At 43.4% G+C, this 20,247-nt stretch overlaps 1 protein-coding gene across 1 annotated transcript in view; it reads left to right on the forward strand.

Annotated features, from left to right (window-relative positions):
* ZC4H2 (zinc finger C4H2-type containing) overlaps window positions 1-17,579 on the forward strand; it is a 43,725-nt gene extending 26,146 nt beyond the window's left edge. Inside the window, exons 3-5 of the mRNA XM_082264458.1 lie at window positions 4,832-5,004; window positions 13,275-13,437; window positions 16,981-17,579. Coding sequence (XP_082120584.1) covers window positions 4,832-5,004; window positions 13,275-13,437; window positions 16,981-17,094 — 450 coding nt within the window. The 3' untranslated portion in view covers window positions 17,095-17,579. The remainder of the gene's footprint in view (window positions 1-4,831; window positions 5,005-13,274; window positions 13,438-16,980) is intronic.
* The last annotated feature ends 2,668 nt before the right edge of the window (window positions 17,580-20,247 follow it).

Raw genomic sequence — 20,247 nt, forward strand, 5'->3', positions numbered from 1 at the left:
TATGGAGCAGAAGCAATGTGGGAAGGGGTCCAGACACATCTTGGTAAGACGTGTGGGCACAAGGTACCAGCGTGTGATGAATTATTCATTGGCCTCGATCGAGGAGATATTAATGACTGCCTTGAAGGAGCTATGGAAGCTCTGGTACCAGCTTTCCAGGTCCACTTCTCCATCAAGATCCTGCTCCCAGCTCAGGGCATATGTTGGCTTCTTCCAGGTCTCGACAAGCGAGGAGTATATGATGGAGATACCTCCCCTCTGGTCCAAGATCTCAGAGCACCAGCGTTCATAGGTGGTTAGTTTAGGGGGGAGGTCTGGTTTATTGATCTAGATTGAGTGTAGAAAATGGGAAATTTGGTAAAGCCTAAATCTCTCTGTGCTGGGCATATCTAATTTGCTGGTAGATTAGCTAATGGATAAGGGTTCCATAGAGTTAAAGAAGTGACCAATACGAAATAGTCCCTTATTAAGCCACCACTGAAATGCTTTAATGTTTTGACCTGGAGGGAATTGTGGGTTATGAAATAGGTGTGAGATTGATCTTATCTCTGAGACTAATGCGGAAAGTTTGTGATAATTGGCCTTGTGCAATTGGTCTATGGTGGAGGTTAGGTGGACCCCCAGATAAGGGATGGAATTAGAGCTCCAAGCAAAAGAAAAGTGAGATTGTAGACAGTCGAGTAAAGGAGCTTGGACTGTGATATTCAGGGCTCTGGATTTGGACAAGTTAACCTTAAGTCCGGAGGCTGTGCCAAATTCCTTAAGTAATTTAAAGATGTTGAGTACGGAGACAAGAGGGGAGGCAACAAATAAGAGGAGATCATCATCAAATAACGCACATTTATGCTCCACGGGGCCACATAGGACACCCCGGATGTCAGGTTGGTTCCTGATTGCTATAGCTAATGCTTCTATAGCTATTGCACAAATGAGCGGAGATAGGGGGCAACCCTGTCTCGTGCCTTTGGAAATCGCAAAGGTTTCTGAGTAATGTCCAAGGAGGTGTACTTGCGCACTGGGGGGGTGGAATAGAGGGCACGAAGGATACCTAAAATACTTGGACCGATGCCCCATCTGTCTAGTACTTCAAAGCGGTATGGCCAAGCAACTGTATCAAACGCTTTTTGTAAATCTATTGATAGTAGAAAGCCTTCTTGAGGAGGACCCCCATCTCTACATGAGTGAAGTAGTGAGATGATGACAGTTGCTCTCCTAATCTGATCAGGGCTCTGTCTCCCCAGGATGAAGCCAGCCTGGTCCTTATGTATATATATATATATTTAGCTATAAATGCTGATAACCTGTTGGAGAGGATTTTGGTTAAAATATTTAAGTCATTGTTGATTAACGTGATCGGTCTATAGTTACCTACATAACTGGTATCTTTTCCTTGTTTGGGGATGACCGAAACGTAAGCTAAGTTCCGGGCTTCATCAACAGGATGGCCATCCCAGAAGGGTGTTAAAGAACCCGGTCATGTATGGAGCAAGGGTTGTAGCAAAAGCTTTATAGTAACCGACAGAGAAGCCATCCGGGCCTGGGGAAGAGCTCTTATTAAGGAATTTTATTACTTCCAAAACCTCGAGTTCCAATATTGGTTTTTCTAGGTTAGAGCGGTGTTGGGAGGTCAGTTTCGGAAGAGGTATGTCCTGGAGGAACTTTGCCAGGCCCTTGGGGCTGGCTGGGTCCTCGGCCACATAAAGTTGTGAGTAGAATTTCTTGGAAGGCCTGCATTGCTTTTTGGGGATTCTGAGACAAGACACCAGAAGGGGTACAAATTTTGGGGAAGGAATAGGAGCGCGTTTTAGGTGCTATTCTAGAGGCCAGTTTAGGGCCAATTTTGTCTCTAAGGGAATAATATCGGGCACCATACCACCAAACATTTTTCTTGGCTTCTGTGGTCAGGGCTAGGTTTAAGGCGAGTTGAACCTCGTCCAATTGGGCCAATGAGGTTTGTGTGGGGTTTCTTTTATGTGCTTGGCTCAATTTTTGGAAATCTGTCTCCAGCTTGTTTATCTCCGATCTGCTCTCTCTCTTAAGGTTAGCTGAAATCTGGATAATTTTGCCTCTGAGCACAAAGGGTGCTTATGAGCTGCCCAAAGGGTTTCTGACAAGCCATCTCCGGAATCATTTTTGGAAAAGTATTCTTTAGGTTCCTTCTCATTGGAACAGATCGCTAAGTATGGATTCATTATGACGCCAACGAAATGGGCCTTTGGGGGTCGGTGAGCGTGAGCAAAAGGAGGACTATAGCATGATTTGAAAGGGCAGAGTCTCTGATGAGGGACTTGGTGGTGAGTGGGATTACTGTAGAGGGGAAAAAATGTGATCTATCCTGGAAAAGTTTTGATGAGGGGCAGAAAAACGGGTGTAGTCTTTAGATTTAGGATTCAGTTCCCTCCATATGTCTACTAGACCCAACAAGCGCGAAGTCCTAGCAATGTGTAAACTTTGTTTTGGGGGTCGTTCGAGGGAAGATTCCCCCCCCCCATTTGTCGAGGCTTTGGTTTAGTGCTATATTGGAGTCCCCTCCAAAAACTATCACGCCTTCCGCATTAGAAGCAATGATCGGAGCTAGAGAGTAGAAGAATGCTTCTTGACCGCGGTTAGGGGCGTAATAAGAAAGAAATGTGTAGATTGTGCTGTCAATGGAGCCCATATGGAGAATGTATCTCGAGTTAGGGTCTTTGATAACTCAAGTGAGGGAGAAAGTAAGAGGTTTGGCAAAAAATACTGCTACCCCTCTAGTCTAATCTGCTGCATTTGCTAGATAGACTTGTGAATATTTGTGGTGGATAAATGAAGCACCATACTGCATAGGAAAATGTGTCTCCTGAAGTAGGAGTACCTGAAGACAGGGTGAGTGTTAAAGATGAAGGAGAACTGACTCAGTTAGGATCGAGTTCTCTAGAGCAGTGGTTCTCAACTCCGGTCCTCGGGCCCACTAATAGGCCAGCTTTGCAAGATCACTAAATTACATCACAGGTGATCTCATTTGCTGCTCCGTAATTGCAGTATTCTAGTCTGCATCTCCCCAAGGTAATACTTAAAATCTGGCCTGTTAGTGGGCCCCGAGGACTGGAGTTGAGGACCACTGCTCTAGAGGATCCAAAGCCTGGAGAGCCCAGGAAATAGGAGCAGGAGATGATCCCCATACGCTGAACTCGGGTGACTGCAAGGAGAGACCAAGGTGAGGAAAGGACTAGAAAGAGAGCAGTGAAAAAGGAAAGAGAAGAGAGTTAAAGAACAAAAACGTAATTTCCCCAACCCTAGGAAGAGGGGGGAAGAGCCCAGCTCGTTCCTCTCTACCACCATATTCCCATGAAGTGTCCACCGGACTTTAGGACATCAGTCTTCCCCGGCATGGTGATCTATACTTAATGCAGAGGAGGATGGGGGAGCAAAGGACCTGCTGCGGTCATGGTCCAGCTGATTGACAAATTTAAACGTCCATTAGCAAAAAAGTGCCATTCTCTGGGTTTCCCGGTCGGGGTAGAGGATCTCCTCAATTGTTAGGAGTCATTCCCAAGTGGGAAATTGTAGCCCAATGTTTTTCCTTATGAGATTTTAATAAGCGATGCCAATAAACATAGATTTTTATTAAATTGGGTGGGAGCGGTTCTTTATAGGGTATCCTTTATTCTTATTTTTACTTTTAGTTTTCATTTTCGAGAGGGAGAATTTTCCAATTTCCTCTTTAATAGATTGGGAGTCAAATGCTCTTTAAAATCGGACCTCGTCACTTCCGGTGGCCCTACGTCATGAAACAGCTGATGGGAGTCTCAAGTGCGCATGCGCACAAGACATTATCTTGGTTTGGTAAAATTATAACACATAGCGGGCAGTTGAATGAGAGGAGCCGGGGCTGAGGTGGGACGGAAGACACCGCCGCGTCATCTGCAGAGCTGAATAGAGGAGGCGGGACGGAGGTGCGGCCGTGTAATAAATGCAGGACTTTAGCGACTCCTTATGTTTTATTATCTTTAGTAATTATCGTATTATTTATCCTTAGGATTTCATTACATTTAGTATTTCTATAATACAAAATAAGAAATACTAAATGTAATGAAATCCTAAGGATAAATAATACGATAATTACTAAAGATAATAAAACAGAAGGAGTCGCTTAAGCCCTGCATTTATTACACGGCCGCACCTCCGTCCTGCCTCCTCTATTCAGCTCTGCAGATGACGTGGCAGTGTCTTCCGTCCCACCTCAGCCCCGCCTTCTCTCAGTCAGCTGTCCGCTCTCTGTTATAATTTTGCCAAACCTCGAAAAATGTCTTCTGCGCATGCGCAAGGACGACTCCGCATGCGCACGGACGACTCCCATCAGCTGTTTTGTGATGCTCTGTCCCCGGAAGTGACGAGGTCCGATTTTTTTCACAGGTCGGACAAAATTTTACAACACCGGCTATATATATATATATTTTTTTTTTTTCAGTGTTGAGGCACCCCAGTTCTCCCTCCTTCCCTCTCCAGTCTTCACCTGTTTCCTTGTTAATTAATTATCACAGTGGCCTATGATGCAATACATATCCTTCCTACCACATGGATATCCTTACCTCCATGACTAATCCCCGTGGGTTGGGTGAAACATTAAGCCTTCATTTTTTATCAATGATTACAAGATTTCCTCTGATTGGCTGAGGTGGAGATCGTGATGTCATCTGCCCGCCTCTCCACCTCAGCCAGTGAGAGGAAATCTTGTATGTATTTTTACTAAATGATAAAAATATTTGTGTTCTTTCAGGATACTGTGCAATTGGTTATTGGTATTTGAATTGGACCTTGAATTGTTATTGATTTGTGTTATTTTTCTCTTCTGTAGATGGAAAACACAATCAAACAGTCAGAAAATGACCTGAACAAACTTTTGGAGTCTACGCGTCGCCTACATGACGAGTACAAGCCACTGAAGGAGCACGTAGATGCACTAAGAATGACTCTAGGGCTACAGAGACTTCCAGACCTGTGTGAAGAGGAGGAAAAGCTGTCTTTGGAGTAAGTTAGTCAGAGCATGGCTATATATCCTTTGACACTTAAACTTGCCTATGATTTATAATTCCTTTTTTCACATACAGTATGCACCATGTACATGCTGAGTGATATTTTATTGAGAAACATAACCAACACCTATCTTATCATTTAAAAATATTTAAAGTGGTATAAAACTCAAAACCAAAATTGTAATATATTGCAGCTTACCAATCATTAGATGCAATGGCTGCATTCATTTTTTTTTTTTTCACCTATTGATCTGGCCAGTAACGCACCTCCTGTATTAGAGTACCCCCCACTCTGGATGAAGGAGCACAGGGGCACCAGCAGCATTGTCTGGGGGTAATGTTTAGTTGTACTTGCTGATTTAGATATACTAACAAATTGAAGCCAAACGCCAGCTAACACTTTTTAAGCAGTTACAGCAAACATTTTTTTTTTCTTTTAAGGTAAAGGTTTTACATAAATAAAAGCTGACCATTGTACGCACCCTGTCAGTGGTAAATAAGTTGTCTCAACCATCTAACTGCTACATCCACAGGGCAGCTTGTTCTGTTGAAAAATCAGACTTAATAGCAGGATCACCAGGTGAAAATAAAGGAAGGAGAGCCTAAAAAAAGAAAACAAATGCATATATCGCATCTAAGAATTTCTAAGCTGCAATAGCAACAATGTTTGCTTCCGGGTTTAATACCGCTTTAAAGAAGCACTTTTTTTTTTTTTGTCTTAAAGTAGAACTATAGGCAACATTTTTTTTCCATTTTGGCCCTGTCAGATTTTTTTTCGCCATCTGTGTTCCATTGCAGAGATTTGCTTTCACTTCTTGTCCCACAGCCAAACAGGAAGTAAGAGGAAATTCCTGCAAATTAGACAAATTCCTTGGGGACCCCCACGTCATCAGAATTAGTGTCCCCATTGGAAGATTTCCCCTCTATTACTTTTCTAGGGACAATCCAAAATGCGTGAATCTCCTTAACTGGGGTGCAGACAGCAATAAAAACTAGCAGGGATTCTAATCCCTCACCACTCTATCCAAACTTAAAAAAAGTTTTGCCTTTAGTTATACAAAATCCGAACGAGAGAAGAAATTGGTGATTCTCTTTTCATCACACTGACCCAGAAGAACCTGGTTCGCAGACATACTCAGACTGCTAGGAGTAGACCCCTGGCATCCTTCAAACAGATCAGACATGCTCTCTTAGGGTCCCTTACAGCCCCCTGTGCTTCCTTGGAACCCTTATCTGCATCTCTCTGCCCTGCAGAAACCACAGACCTAACATTGAATAATCACTTATATTAAAGAGGTTGTAAAGCTCAGAAAAAAAAAAATTAGAAGACAAAGGCATAATGAGCTAGTATGCATCGCATACTAGCTCATTATGAAATACTTACCTTCGAACAAAGCCCCCCCACAGTGCCGCCCGCTCACCAGTAACACGGCCAACATGTTCAACCATGTTAATTCCGGGCTCGCATCATCTGGCCATCTGATTGGCCAGAGCCACAGTGACCGCACTTCTGTGCGCCGCTGTTCAGGGCACAGGGCTCTGAAGGAATGGCACGTTCCTTCAGAGTGCATGCGCCGATTACGTCATTGGCTGCATGCAATGTAAATATCTCCTAAATGGTGCAAGTTTAGGAGATATTTACAGTACCTATAGGTAAGCCTATGATAAATCTTACCTATAGGTACAAACACTACCGGGGGGGTTTACAACCACTTTAAGTAGCCTTTTTGGTTGCCATCACGTTTGTCAGGCATGTCAGTGATGAGCTAGCAGCTCTATCTTCTTAGGTTTGATTTCTCGGTCTTCACAACCACAAGGTAGTCTTGTGCCCAAGACCCTCTTTTCTTCCTAAGGTAGTATAAGTTTTTCCACCTCAGTGAAGACCTAGTCCTTTCCTCTTTGTGCCCTGCTGCAAAGCACCCAAAGGAAAATGCTTTTCACTGTCTGGACATCCGAGTCTACCTCCAGAGCAACAGCCTCTTTTAGGTAGGCAGACTCCCTCTTCATCCAACCTAGGACCTTGCAAAAGACTTCCTGCTTCAAAGTTCACCATGCTAGATAGATGAAACATTTCTTTGCCAGAGCTTAAACTGTAAAGGGCAAAGGATCCCCTGTGCTTTTATGCACTTACTCAGCCAGGTTGGTGGGTGTTTACTGGGTATTCCCACAGCAGGCCTCTGTTGGTCAGGCTGTTCGACCCCAACTGACACTGTTGATGCTTTTTTAAACTTTTACCTGGTCTTCTGTTCATACCGTCTACAAGTTTAACCAGGTGGGCTTTCAGTCTTTTATGGATACAGCTTTTAGCCACTAGGTTTTTGCAGCAGCACTCTGAAGTTAGGTCTATTGACCCTTATTGTTTGGCCTTTTGGCACAGTTCTGCTACCTAGTTGTTACCCACCCTACTTTAATAAAGAAAATCATATAGCATAATTGTGACACAAATCATATTGTAATTGAATGTTATTACAAATGATCTTTCCTTTTTAATCTGCAGCTTTGAAATGTTCTGTAAAGGGCAATGTAGTATGGCTACCTGGAGGTGTTCTATACACAGAATGTGTACTGACCACACCCCAGAAACATCATTTCCTGCTTGTGTGATTGGCTCACTGATTCTTCCAGAAGTCTGCACTAAGATACAAGTCAGATTTTTGGTACCCCCCTGCAACTAAAATTTCATTTTTGGTAAAATTCTCCCAATAGGAAATAACATCTAAAGGAATGCAGATCCTGCAATTTTCCTCATTAGAGCTCTGATTTTGCAGCAGCTGTTTGATAATTCTGAAATCAGTCCCATTAGACTCACTGTGCACAGGGGCACAGAGAAACACACAGGGGTTTCTTCTGAATTAAGTCCCATTTACACTTGTACGACCTGAAAGTTGCGTGACTTTAGGGGCCTAATAAAAGGTAGGAAGCTGCAACAAGGTTTGTTTAAAATCCTTGCAATGTACACCTATCACCCAGAAGGGTACACAGATCACCCAGAGGGGAATGTTTTTTTTTTTTTCTTCAACAAAAGTTGAGTTACTCTTTAAATATCTATAGTTTTATTAAATAGTATATGTGTATTAGAGGTTGATGTTGGTATGTTACAGGTATCTGCGTGTGCCTGCCTTTTATAACTGCAACATGTTTTATTTTTTCCTCTTTAAGCACAGCAAATCAAACTAAAGTAGAATGACTGTGTTAGCTTTGACCTTTGTATTTGTGGCAGTTGTTTTCTATATGTTGGTTATTGGTTTCTTTATTTCTGTTATATGCTACCAACAAATTAAGCAGCACTTTACTGCAGGGCTTGACAATTTTTCCTGAAATCTAGGAGCCAGCTAAAAAAGTTAGGAGTTTTTTAAACTAACAACCAAGCTTTATTTAATAAAACGGATACTAAATTTACACATAAATACGACTAGAACCCCACTCTCCTCTAGCGCAATTGGATGAAAACAGACTGTCTGTCTCTTTCCATCCGATGCCATCTGATCCGATCCACGGGATGGATAGAAAATAGAACCACCATCTGTCTGCTTTTGGAGGACAGGATCAGATAGCGGCAGATTACTGCTCCATAGAGGAGAATGAAGGGTCCGATCAGGTCTGCCTGAAAAACTGACAGGCGGACCTGATCAGACAGCCCGTGTGAAAGGGGCCTTCGGCTGTGGCATGGCGATATATATATATATATATATATATATATATATATATATATATATATATATATATATATATATATATATATATATATATATATATATATATATATATATACATACATATACATTTTTTTTAATAATAATAATTGGAAAAAAATCTATATATTTTTTTAATAATTAAAAAAAAAAAAAAAAAAGAAAAAAATATTATTTAGTTTTTACATTTAAAAAATAAATTAAATTAATAATAAATAACCACACTCCCTGTCAAAGGTAACTAACTGGACAGGGAGATGGTAATGCATTGTGAACAAACAGCAGTGGAAACAGTAATTACAATAGTCATTACTCCCGGCCACCACAAGAGGGCGCCAGTTCCCCATTGGAAGCCTCTCATCTCAAGTAGGCCGAAAAGCCGGGGCCTCAATTTTCGGACGGCCCGGAAGTCCGTGCACTCTGTGCGCTGAAGTCCGTGCAAAAATGACAGGACACCTTCTGCAGGGCACCCCAGGCGCCAGGTCGCTAATTCTAGTCGCAAATGCGACCTGGCGCCCGGGTTTTGTCGAGGCCTGCTTTACTGAGTATATAGAACTGTACATGTTTTGTCCCAGCTTCTAAAGGAAGCTACACTCTAAAAATCCATACGACCAACAAGCTATATATACAAAGACAGTACCGCTCCAGGTGAGGAGTTCACTGCAGGATAATCCCCATAGTAGGTGCACACCACGGCTCACCGCCGTGAGACAATCCTATGAAGAGGAATTAAGAGTTATGATTAAGCACTAGTTCATGTGTGAAACGCGTTAACAGCTCCAGCAACTCTGTCTTTGTGCTGTCTTCCTTTGACACATGGAATAAAGGATTTAGCATCTTCATATCGTAGTGTGCCACCAATTTCTCTTCATATGACCAACAAACTATAGTGGCTATTTGGTCAGATGCAAGTAAACTAATAGAGTGCTTTTTGGAGGGGATTTTGAATTAAACTCTAGTATCTAACATAAGGAGAGAGAGAGAGAGCGAGAGCGAACATATAAACTATCTAATGAGATAGTATCTGTGATTGGATTCAAGCCCAGGACCCAGAGCTCTAAGGCAGGATTCTCTTGGTCACTTGATCTCTATCTTGTGGTCACTCCACTCCTTGAGTGCTCTTTAACCACCTCCCACCCGGGCCATTGTACATATACGGCCGGGTGGGAGTCTCGTCCTTCTGAATGGACGTTCCGGAACGTCCTTCAGAAGGAGCGAGATCGCGCCGCCGCGGCGCGATTCCGATGTGCCTGTGTCCCTCGGACACAGCGCAACAAGATGCGTCAGGAGGGCCCTGTGATTGGCCCTCCTGATCACATGACGGCTGTGTCCAATCACAGCCGTCATGCAATGTAAATACAGCCGTTGTAACGGCTTCGATCTCTTCTCCTCCCTGACAGATCCTGTCAGGGAGGAGAAGAAGAGGATCGATACTGGAGCTGGGGTGATCAGTGAGTATTTCTAAGTACTCACTGATCACAGGGGGGGTCTGTGCTGGTAATCAGAACATTGATTACCAGTGCAGCCCTGGGGGGAGGGGATGCCACTAGAGCCACCTGGGATGCCCACCCATGACCACCAGGGATGCCCACCATGGCCACCAGGGATGGCAAACAGCCTGCCAGTAGTGCCCTCCTATCAGTGCTGCCCACCAATGCCATATATCAGTGCTGCCCACCAGTGCCCGTTATTGCCATCCACCAGTGCTGCCCACCAGTGCCCATTATTGCCCATCAGTGCTGCCTATCAGTGCCCATCAGTGCCCCCCATCAGTGCCAATCAGTGCCGCCCATCAGTGCCGATCAGTGCCACCTATCAGTGCCCACCAGTGCCCATCAGTGCCGCCGATCAGTGCCCATCAGTGCTGCCTATCAGTGCCCATCAGCGCTGCCTATCAGCACTGATATGTAGCATTGGTGGGCACTATCTACCAGTGCCACATATCAGTGTCCATCAGTGCTGCATATCATTGCTACCTATCAGTGCCCATCAGTGCCATCCCATCAGTGCCACCCCATCAGTGCCACCCAATCAGTGTCTCCTCATCAGTGCCTGTCAGTGCGGCATCATCAGTGCAGGAAAAAACGTATCTATTCACAAAATTTTATAACCTAAACAAAAAAACTTTTTTTTTTTTTTCAAACTTTTCTGTCTTTTTTTATTTGTGCACCAAAAAAGAAAAAACCTGACAGTGATCAAATACCACCAAAAGAAAGCTCTATTTGTGGGGAAAAAATGACACAAATTTGGTTTAGGTACATTGTTGCATGACCGCGCAATTGTCATTCAAAATGCAACAGCGCTAAAAGCTGAAAATTGGTCTGGGAAGGAAGGGGGTTTAAGTGCCCAGTATTGAGGTAGTTAAAGTGGTTCTAAAGGCTAAAGGTTTTTTTTTTTACCATTATGCATTCTATGCATGATGGTAAAAAAAAAAAAAACCCTTTAGTGTGCAGCTACCCCTGCAGCCCCCCCCCCAAATACTTACCTGAGCCCAATAGTGATCCAGCGATGTGCACAAGAGCAGCTGCTGTCCCAGGTCTCTGCCTCCTCATTGGCTGAGAGACAGCAGCGGAAGTCATTGGCTGAGTCCCATTCTGTGTGTGTTATGAACACATAGAGCAGGGCTCTTGAGCAAGTATGCACAAGTGTCACCAAAGCAAGGAGCTTACTATCGGGGCATTTGGAGAAGAGGAGGGGCCAGGAGCACCAGCAGGGGACCCGAGAAGAAGAGAATCGGGGCTGCTCTGTGCAAAACCATTGCACAGAGCAAGTAAGTATGATGTGTTTGTTAATTTCTTTTTTTTTTTTACCTTTTTTAATATTCTTTTAATTTAGCTCCCAATGCACCATCACAGTTTATATTTTCACATTTATTAATCTTTCCCCTGTTATAAATGACTTCTTACTATAAACACTCTACTTTAAGCTGGCCAAAAGAAGCAACACTTCAGAGAGTGAATTTACTGACTTTTTTTCTATTCTTATGAAATTTCTAAACTACCGGGGAAATTAAATATCATGGTGTGCAGTAACCTGTGGCAGTAAAACAGAATTTCTCTATCGCTCATTGACAGACGTAGTCTTCTTGATTCTCAAGAGCTGGGTTATGTTGTCTCCGCAGGAGTAGGACTAGGCAGAAAGACAAAACGTTCTGGCTCCACCTTAGGGGCAGTCCCTGAGGGTATATCCTCCCTCTCTCTGCTACAGGGAATCAGTTTTTTTCTGTCTAGTCAGGAGTAAGGACCTAAGTTCCTTGCTGGGATCTTTTGGTCCTGGCAAGACTTTTTTCTTTAGAAAAAGACATTTTTTAGGTAGTTTTTCTCCAGTGTTTTTCCTGTGAGATCTTCAAGCAAAAATGCCGGACTGGGCGACACTTGTGGTCACCCCAGCCGGCCTACGAGCGCGCGCAGACCATGGCATTGCGCTTGGTCGGCCGCGACACATTCAAGTAAGTATGCGGGGCCGGGCGACGGGCTGGATGTTGAGATCCAGTGGTCACCCCGGTTTCTGCCTACGAGCGCGTGCAGACCAGAGCTCCGCGCTGGGTCGGCCGCGACGGAGTCCCAGTGGAGGGACTGACCTTGCGAGTTAAAAGTCTCGCTTGGACGCCAGGAACCAGAGAGTCGAGGCGTCCGGAGTGGTCCACAAACCCCCACCCCGGTGGAGAGGGTATTGTGAAGAGAGGGTGCCTGTCGGTTCGGATGCCTCGTTTGGCCGCAAGGTTTTGCAGGCCGCCATTTGAGGAGACCAGTGGTCTACCTCGAGGGTTTTTTCCGTTGGAATTTTTATTTGAGTCTCATTCTTTGTTTATAATGAGCCTTTAAAACTTCTAGTTTGGCACCGGTTGGGCCTTCTAGATTGGATTTGATTTTGTCAATCCCACCCCTCATTTGTGGCACTGCTTCTGGATGTCCCAGCTCTTGAGAATCAAGAAGACTACGTCTGTCAATGAGCGATAGAGAAAAATGGATTTTTGTAAGATCTTACCGTAAAATCCTTTTCTCTTAAGCTCATTGACAGACGTAGTACCCGCCCCTCTATCATTGAGTTGGGTTGGGTTAAATTCTCTGTTACTGCTTTAGAACAGAACTGATTCCCTGTAGCAGAGAGAGGGAGGATATACCCTCAGGGACTGCCCCTAAGGTGGAGCCAGAACGTTTTGTCTTTCTGCCTAGTCCTACTCCTGCGGAGACAACATAACCCAGCTCTTGAGAATCAAGAAGACTACGTCTGTCAATGAGCTTAAGAGAAAAGGATTTTACGGTAAGATCTTACAAAAATCCATTTTTAGTCTTCAGCAGCCTAGAATATCAAGTACATGAAAGCTAACTTCTGGTTAATTGCACTTACTTACTTACTTTCAAGTTATGAAAAATGATATGATACCTAATGCACAGTCTACAAACTATTTAATCCTTCATCTTTTGCAAAACCCCACCACAACGCATCAGTAATAATACTTTACTATAATAAAATCTCAGACACTAACAAAGCCTTTTTCAATTCCTGTTTTTCTATTATTTATTTTCTTCAGTACGTTATTAAATGCTTCTGCTCTTGTGTCTTCTTGCAGCTACTTTGAAAAACAGAAAGCTGAATGGCAAACAGAGCCTCAGGAACCACCTATACCAGAGTCCCTTGCAGCAGCAGCTGCAGCAGCGCAACAACTACAAGTAGCTAGAAAGCAGGACACCCGACAGACAGCCACCTTTCGGCAACAACCACCTCCCATGAAGGTATCCTATTTTTTTCCCCCTTTACTTAAGTCTAATATTGTTTTCAGACAAGTTACATAGTTACATAGTAGGTGAGGTTTAATAAAGACAATAGTCCATCCAGTTCAACCTGTGTAGGTGTGTGTGTGGCTGTAATCATCTCAGATAGCCCTTAATGTTCTGATCCTTGAGATGTACGTCTAAGAGTCTTTTGAAAGCCACCATACTACCCGCAGAAACCACCTCTTGTGGTAGAGAATTCCACAATCTTGTAGCCCTAACAGTAAAGAACCACCCACGTTGCCTGAGGTTAAAACGCTTCTCCTCTAATCGCATTGTATGCCCTCGAGTCCTCCTGTAATCCTTGCGACTGAACAGCTTTTTTTCTAAGCTGAGATCCAAATTGATATATTTAAAAATTGCTATCATGTCCCCCCTCAGGCATCTCTTCTCCAGGGAGAATAAATCAAGCGATTGCAGACGCTCTTCATAATTAAGGTCCTCCAATCCCCTAATTAGTTTAGTTGCCCTTCTCTGGACTCTCTCCAGCTCCAACACATCCCTCCTGAGGACTGGTGACCAGAACTGGACAGAATACTCCAGATGCAGTCGGACCAGAGTTTTATAAAGTGGAAGGATTATAGTCTTATCTCTGGAATACATCCCTTTCTTTATGCATGCTAATATTCTGCTGGCCTTGGCAGCTGCCGCTTGACATTGCAATGTATTGCCTAGTCTATCATCAACCAAGACTCCCGGGTCTTTCTCCATTTTTGATTCCCCCAAGGGTTCCCCACCTAATGTGTATTGTGCTTTTATGTTTCTAGTCCCCAAGTAATGCGTCAGACAGGGTCCTTTTTTTCTGTTCAGATACTCTCCCTGTGGAGGGCTGTCCTGTGTGTTGCAGATAGTGATTCCTTGGTGGCCACCCAGCAGGGAGAAGGTTAATAACATCATACACACTCACAGTATGTCCTTAGTTTTCCAGATTGAAAGAAACTGGAATTCATTAAACTATTAGAAGACTGAGGACATGTTTGGTGAAAATGAATTGCTGTGGTGAACAGTGCTCAATTTGAGGGTATTTTTTCTACTTCTAGAGGGACTTTTAATTAATATAAATATAGCCCAAAGTTTGGCTTTAAGAATGTTGCAGAAAGCTGTGCATAGAATTATTTCCTCTGACAGTGATAAACAGTAAGAAGAGATCTACAAGGGGATACAACAAATATTCTGTATATTAAAACCTAACTCCAGGTTTCTTGTGACTTTAAATAGTTTGTTTGGGCTAAGCTGGCCCAAATAGACTATTTCCTTTAGTAAGAGATGCAGCTGCTGTCAGCACTGTATGTAGTTAGGCTTTTTTTTTTTTTTTTTTAACCCTTTTCGCTACAGTAAGTAAGTAAGTAACCCTTTTCCTTTTTTTTTTTTCTTTAAGCTTAGATACCCTGATCAAACATTGGTATCTGTCACTTAAAGTGGTTCTAAAGGCAGAAGGTTTTATATCTTAATGCATTCTATGCATCATTAAGATAAAAAACCTTCTGTGTGCACAATAGTTTCCACTGTCAAGGACTCTCCCTCCTTTTTGGCTCAGACACACAGTGGGCACCATTGGCTCCTGCTGCTGTCAATTAAATTCAGTGAGCCAATGAGGAGATAGGGGGTGGGGCTGAGCCATGGCACCGTGTCTGAATGGACACACAGAGCAGTGGTTCGGCTTGGGTGCCCCATAGCAAGCTGCTTGCTGTGGGGGCACTTGGCAGGAGGATCTGGGCTGCTCTTTGCAAAACCACTACACAGTGCAGGTAAGTATAACATGTTCATTTATTTTTATACAAAACAAAAACAAGACTTTAGTATCACTTTAAACACTTCCCGTCCACCCTATAGGCGATTGACGGCGGGAAAGTGGTTGCATTATCCTGACCGGAAGTCATATGGCGTGCAGAGCGTTGATCGGTGATGCAGCGTGTCACTCTGACACACCGCATCTCTGATCTCGGTAAAGAGCCTACTGACGTAGGCTCTTTACCATGTGACCAGCAATCACAGCTAGTCACATAGTACACAGGAAGAGCCGTTGATCGCTTTCCTTAGTTGGTGCTTGACAGGCACAAGTAGAGGAGAGTCAATCTGCAGCTCTGAAAAGGAGGGGTCTGCACTGGTATCAGATCATTGATTACCAGTGCAGACCCTTGGGGGGGGGGGGGGTGCCACTATAACCACCAGGAATGCCCACCTATGACCCCAGGGATGCCCACCCATGACCCCAGGGATGCCCACCAGGGATGGCAATCAGGGCTCAGGGAGCCCGCCAGTGCCCTCCCCATCAGTGCAGCCCACCAGTGCCCTCCCCATCAGTGCTGCCCACCAGTGCCCATCATTGCCATCTGTCAGTGCAGCCCACCAGTGCCCATTATTGCCCACCAGTGCCGCCGATCAGTGCAACCTATCAGTGCCCAGCAGTGCCACCTATCAGTGCCCACCAATGCTGCATATCAGTGCTGCCCATCAGTGCCGCATATTAGTGCCACCCCATCAGTTCCTCCTCATCAGTGCCTGTCAGTGCAGCCTCATCAGTGCAGGAAAAAAACTTATCTATTTACAAAATTGTATAACATAAACAAAAAAAACTTTTTTTCTCCAAACTTTTCGGTCTTTTTTTATTTGTTTAGCAAAAAAGGAAAAACCTTGCAGTGATCAAATACCACCAAAAGAAAGCTCTATTTGTGGGAGAAAATGACAAAAATTTGGTTTAGGTACAGTGTTGGATGACCGAGCAATTGTCATTCAAAATGCAACAGCGCTAAAAGCTGAAAATTGGCTTGGGCAGGAAGGGGGTGAAAGTGCCCTGTATTGAAGTGATTAAAATGGTTGCTAACTATTACATATACCCACTGAAGTAACTGACCTTGGCTGATGCACAGAGATTAAACAAATCCTTCTACCTAAGCTGTACCTGTTTATCTGCCGTCTTCTCACCTCTACAGCTGTTCCAGGTCCAGAATTCATAAAGTTTGAGCTGTCACAAAACAGGTGGTACAGAGCTCAGTAAAGAGAATTCTGAGAGCTGATTGGAGGGAAGGGACACACCCCCTTTACACAGCACACAGGAACAGAGCTAAGACTGTCAATCAGCTGGAGGTCCCCTTCTTTTTTTTAAAATAAAGAGTAATGAAACCGCAGACAGAATTACAGAATTGACACGTAGTCCTTGTAATTGAGACATGTAGACACTATAGAAGGGAATGCTTTGTTCATATTTTATGTCTGAGGTTTACAATCACTTAAACTTGAAAATAACTTTTATTAAGAATAATTGTTGAACAGCGAGTCTGAGAACTAGGAATACACACAGGTGAACATTCTTGCTTCCCTACCACAAGGTTAATTTACGTTCTCACGACAAGGGGCATTTTACATTCGGACATCTATAGTCTCATTGTGGTCCCAAATGGGTTCATTCAACTACTGTTTTGGTTTTTCTGTTTTATATCTTTTCTTATTGATGTGACTTTCTTTCTTTAAAAATGGTACTTACCAATATATTTTCTTTTCCAGGCCTGCTTATCTTGCCACCAGCAGATACACCGCAATGCACCAATCTGCCCACTTTGTAAAGCAAAAAGCCGTTCTCGGAATCCAAAGAAGCCGAAACGGAAACAGGATGAATAGAATGACCTGATTCCTGCTTCAAGCCCAAATACTCCTTTACCCTGACTTCTCTCTAGTACTAATGTAACCGTGATTGCCCCAGTTCCTGTGCAAACTTGAACTAAACGTGTGGTGTTTTCTATTTCGTGTGTTGTAAGCACAACGGGGCTTGTTTCATTATGATGGCACAGTTACAATGTAAACCAAGCTGCTAATTAAAGCCAAACTAACATGGCTGCTGTTTTGCTGTAACTTTGCCACAGTCATACATTCCCAGTGTTTGTTGTACCTTTTGTTAAAAAGAAACAAAAATGAATTATTGAAGTTTTGGTGCTATTTTTACTTTTATGCTCTTTGAACAAAGCTTTCCATTGCTAGCAGAGAATATCTGTGTTATTACAGAACACAAGAAGACTGCTACAAATGAATTATTTTCCAGCATTTCAGTTTCAGCCTTCAGTAAGCAAATGGTTCAGTTAAATAAAATAGAGACTGTTCATAGAAAATGTATTGTGTGCTTGTGTGTGAGGTTTTCTTTTGACCCAGTAATGGTATAGGAATAAGTCTTTTTTAAAGCCTAAGTGCAGCTAAATTCACAAAAAGAAAAATCAGCACAAGGGACATACTGTAACTTACAGTCAGTAGAATATGTACCTTGTGCTGATTTCTCTGCTGTTAGTGTCCACCTTTTCCTCCTGGCTGCTCCATTCATAGAAGCTGTACTACAGCCTCTGTGAATGATGCAGGATCTCTGAATGGAGGGGGCAGAGCTATTTATAGAATCTTTGGAGGAGCTTCTTTAAATGGAACAGATTAAAGGGAAAGGGCAGTTATAGCTGCTCTCTATTGATGAGAGCCTGTGACATCACCTTAGCTGTGTTAAAGTGATATTAACCACTTCAGCCCCGGAAGGATTTGCCCCCTTAATGACCAGGCCCTATTTTGCGATTCGCACTGCGTTACTTTAATGGACAATTGCGTGGTCGTGCGACACTGTACCCAAATTTTTCCCCACAAATAGAGCTTTCTTTTGGTAGTATTTAATCACATGTGCGATTTTTTATTTTTTTATTTTTTGCGCTATAAACAAATAAAGCGACAATTTTGAAAAAAAAAAAAAAACAATATTTTTCACATTCTTTTATATGACCTTCTAAAAAAAATGTAAAAATCAAAATTTTTTAACATTTTAGGCCAATTTGTTTTCTGCTACATATTTTTGGTTGGTTTGTGCAAAAGTTATTGCGTTTACTGACTACTGGAAAGATTTATGTCATTTTTGTTGTGTTTTTTTTATTTTTTTTTACTAGTAATGGTGGCGATCTGCGATTTTTTGCGGGACTGCGACATTGCAGCGGACAGTTCCGACCCCTAACTGACATTTTTTACACTTTTGGGGGTACCAGTGACATTACTACAGTAATCAGTGCTAAAAATATGTACTGTTACTGTAATAGTGACACTAAAATACTAATACTAATATTAATACTGTTGGTGATCAAGGTGTTAAATGTGACCCTAGGGGCATGTTTCTAACTGTGGGGAGGGGGTTAGGCTTGTGAGATGATCACAGAGACATGCGATCCTATATAGCAGGATCACATAGCCTCTGTGATCATCCGAGGGAGAAGGATGGATGGCTGTGTTTACATCAGCTGTCCGTCCTTCTCTGTCAGCGGGGAGAGATCGCCTGTGTCAGGCTGCAATCTGAGCTGCCTGACACACGCACTGGCTCCCCGCTGATGAGTGGGGACGGGAGCTTGGTGGCGCGTGCTTTCCCCCTAGCTCCTCCCAGGCTAGTGCCATACATGTAGGGGACTTTGCCTGTACCAGCCAGCCTGCCGCAGTACATCTGTGGCGGCTGGTTGTAAAGTGGTTAAAGGATTTTTGTTTTTGCATTAAATTAAAGATGTTTTACTTACTGTTCTGTGCAACGATAGTGCACAGAGCTGTCCCTTACCTCCCCTTCTGGAGTTCCCTGCCAGCATTGTCAGCTCCTCCTTCCTCCAGGTGCCCCCTCAGCAAGCTGGGTACTAGGGGGGCACTATGTGTGCATACATGGACACGTGCAGCATCGGTAAATCACGCCCCCGCTCCATCCCCACAGGAGTTTCACAGCAGCCATAGTCCCGTGGGACCAGGTAGTGAGAGGAGCGGTGCTGCAGCCTGTACAGCACTGGAGTGGTGGGAAGAGCCAAGTAAATGTTCAGGGACGAGAAGAATGGAAAAGATTTTTTGTAACAGGCATTTTTACCTTAATACTAGAATGCATTAAGGTAGAAAACGGTTTGACTTTAGAACCACTTGACTATGCCCCACACTGGAGAATTACAGCATGGTGTGGGGTCAGATGGAGGAGGATTTCCACTAACAATAGAGGAATCGGCACAAGGAACACATCCCACTGAATAGAAGTTTTACATCCCTTGGCTGATTTTGGCTGCACTTAGGCACTTGGATGAGTGGTGAACTGTCTAGAAGGAGATTTGTAGTCCCAACATACACTTTATTTTTACAACATCAGCATTGTAATAGCAATACCAACAATAGTTATATTTGACTATCCAGAATAAGCTTAAAAATCACCTTTTGTATGGTAAGCGTTGGCTATCTGCGGGCCATCTCTTTCCAAATTTCCTGGATTCTTTACAGATTCTTGTCCGCTAATTTCTTTTTCTTACGACTACTGTACATATTGTATCTCATGGTACCTTGCACCTGCAAGCAGTGATTATTGTACTGATTGCGCCTTCTGGAACTCCTGCTCTCCGCTCCGCTTTAGTTCAGAAGGCAGGCTTTCTGAATACTCAGACACAGCAGTGATGACTCACAGGGCATAGTAAATGTACACTCACCAGACACTTTATTAGGTACGCCAATTGCTTGGTAACACAAACTGCTAATCAGCCAATCACATGGCAGCAACTCAAAGCATTTAGGCATCTAGACATGGTGAAGACGACTTGCTGAAATTCAAACCGAGCAGCAGAAAAAGGATTTTAGTGACTTTAAACGTGGCATGGCTGTTGGTGCCAGACAGGCTGGTCTAAGTATTTCAAAAACTGATGATCTACTGGGATTTTCACACACAACCATCTCTAGGATTTACAGAGAATGGTCTGAAAAAGAGGAAATAGCCAGTGAGCGGCAGTTGTGTGGACAAAAAAATGCCCT

The sequence above is a fragment of the Pelophylax lessonae genome (genome assembly GCF_965119305.1).
Source record: "Pelophylax lessonae genome assembly, chromosome: 7".
NCBI lineage: Eukaryota > Metazoa > Chordata > Amphibia > Anura > Ranidae > Pelophylax > Pelophylax lessonae.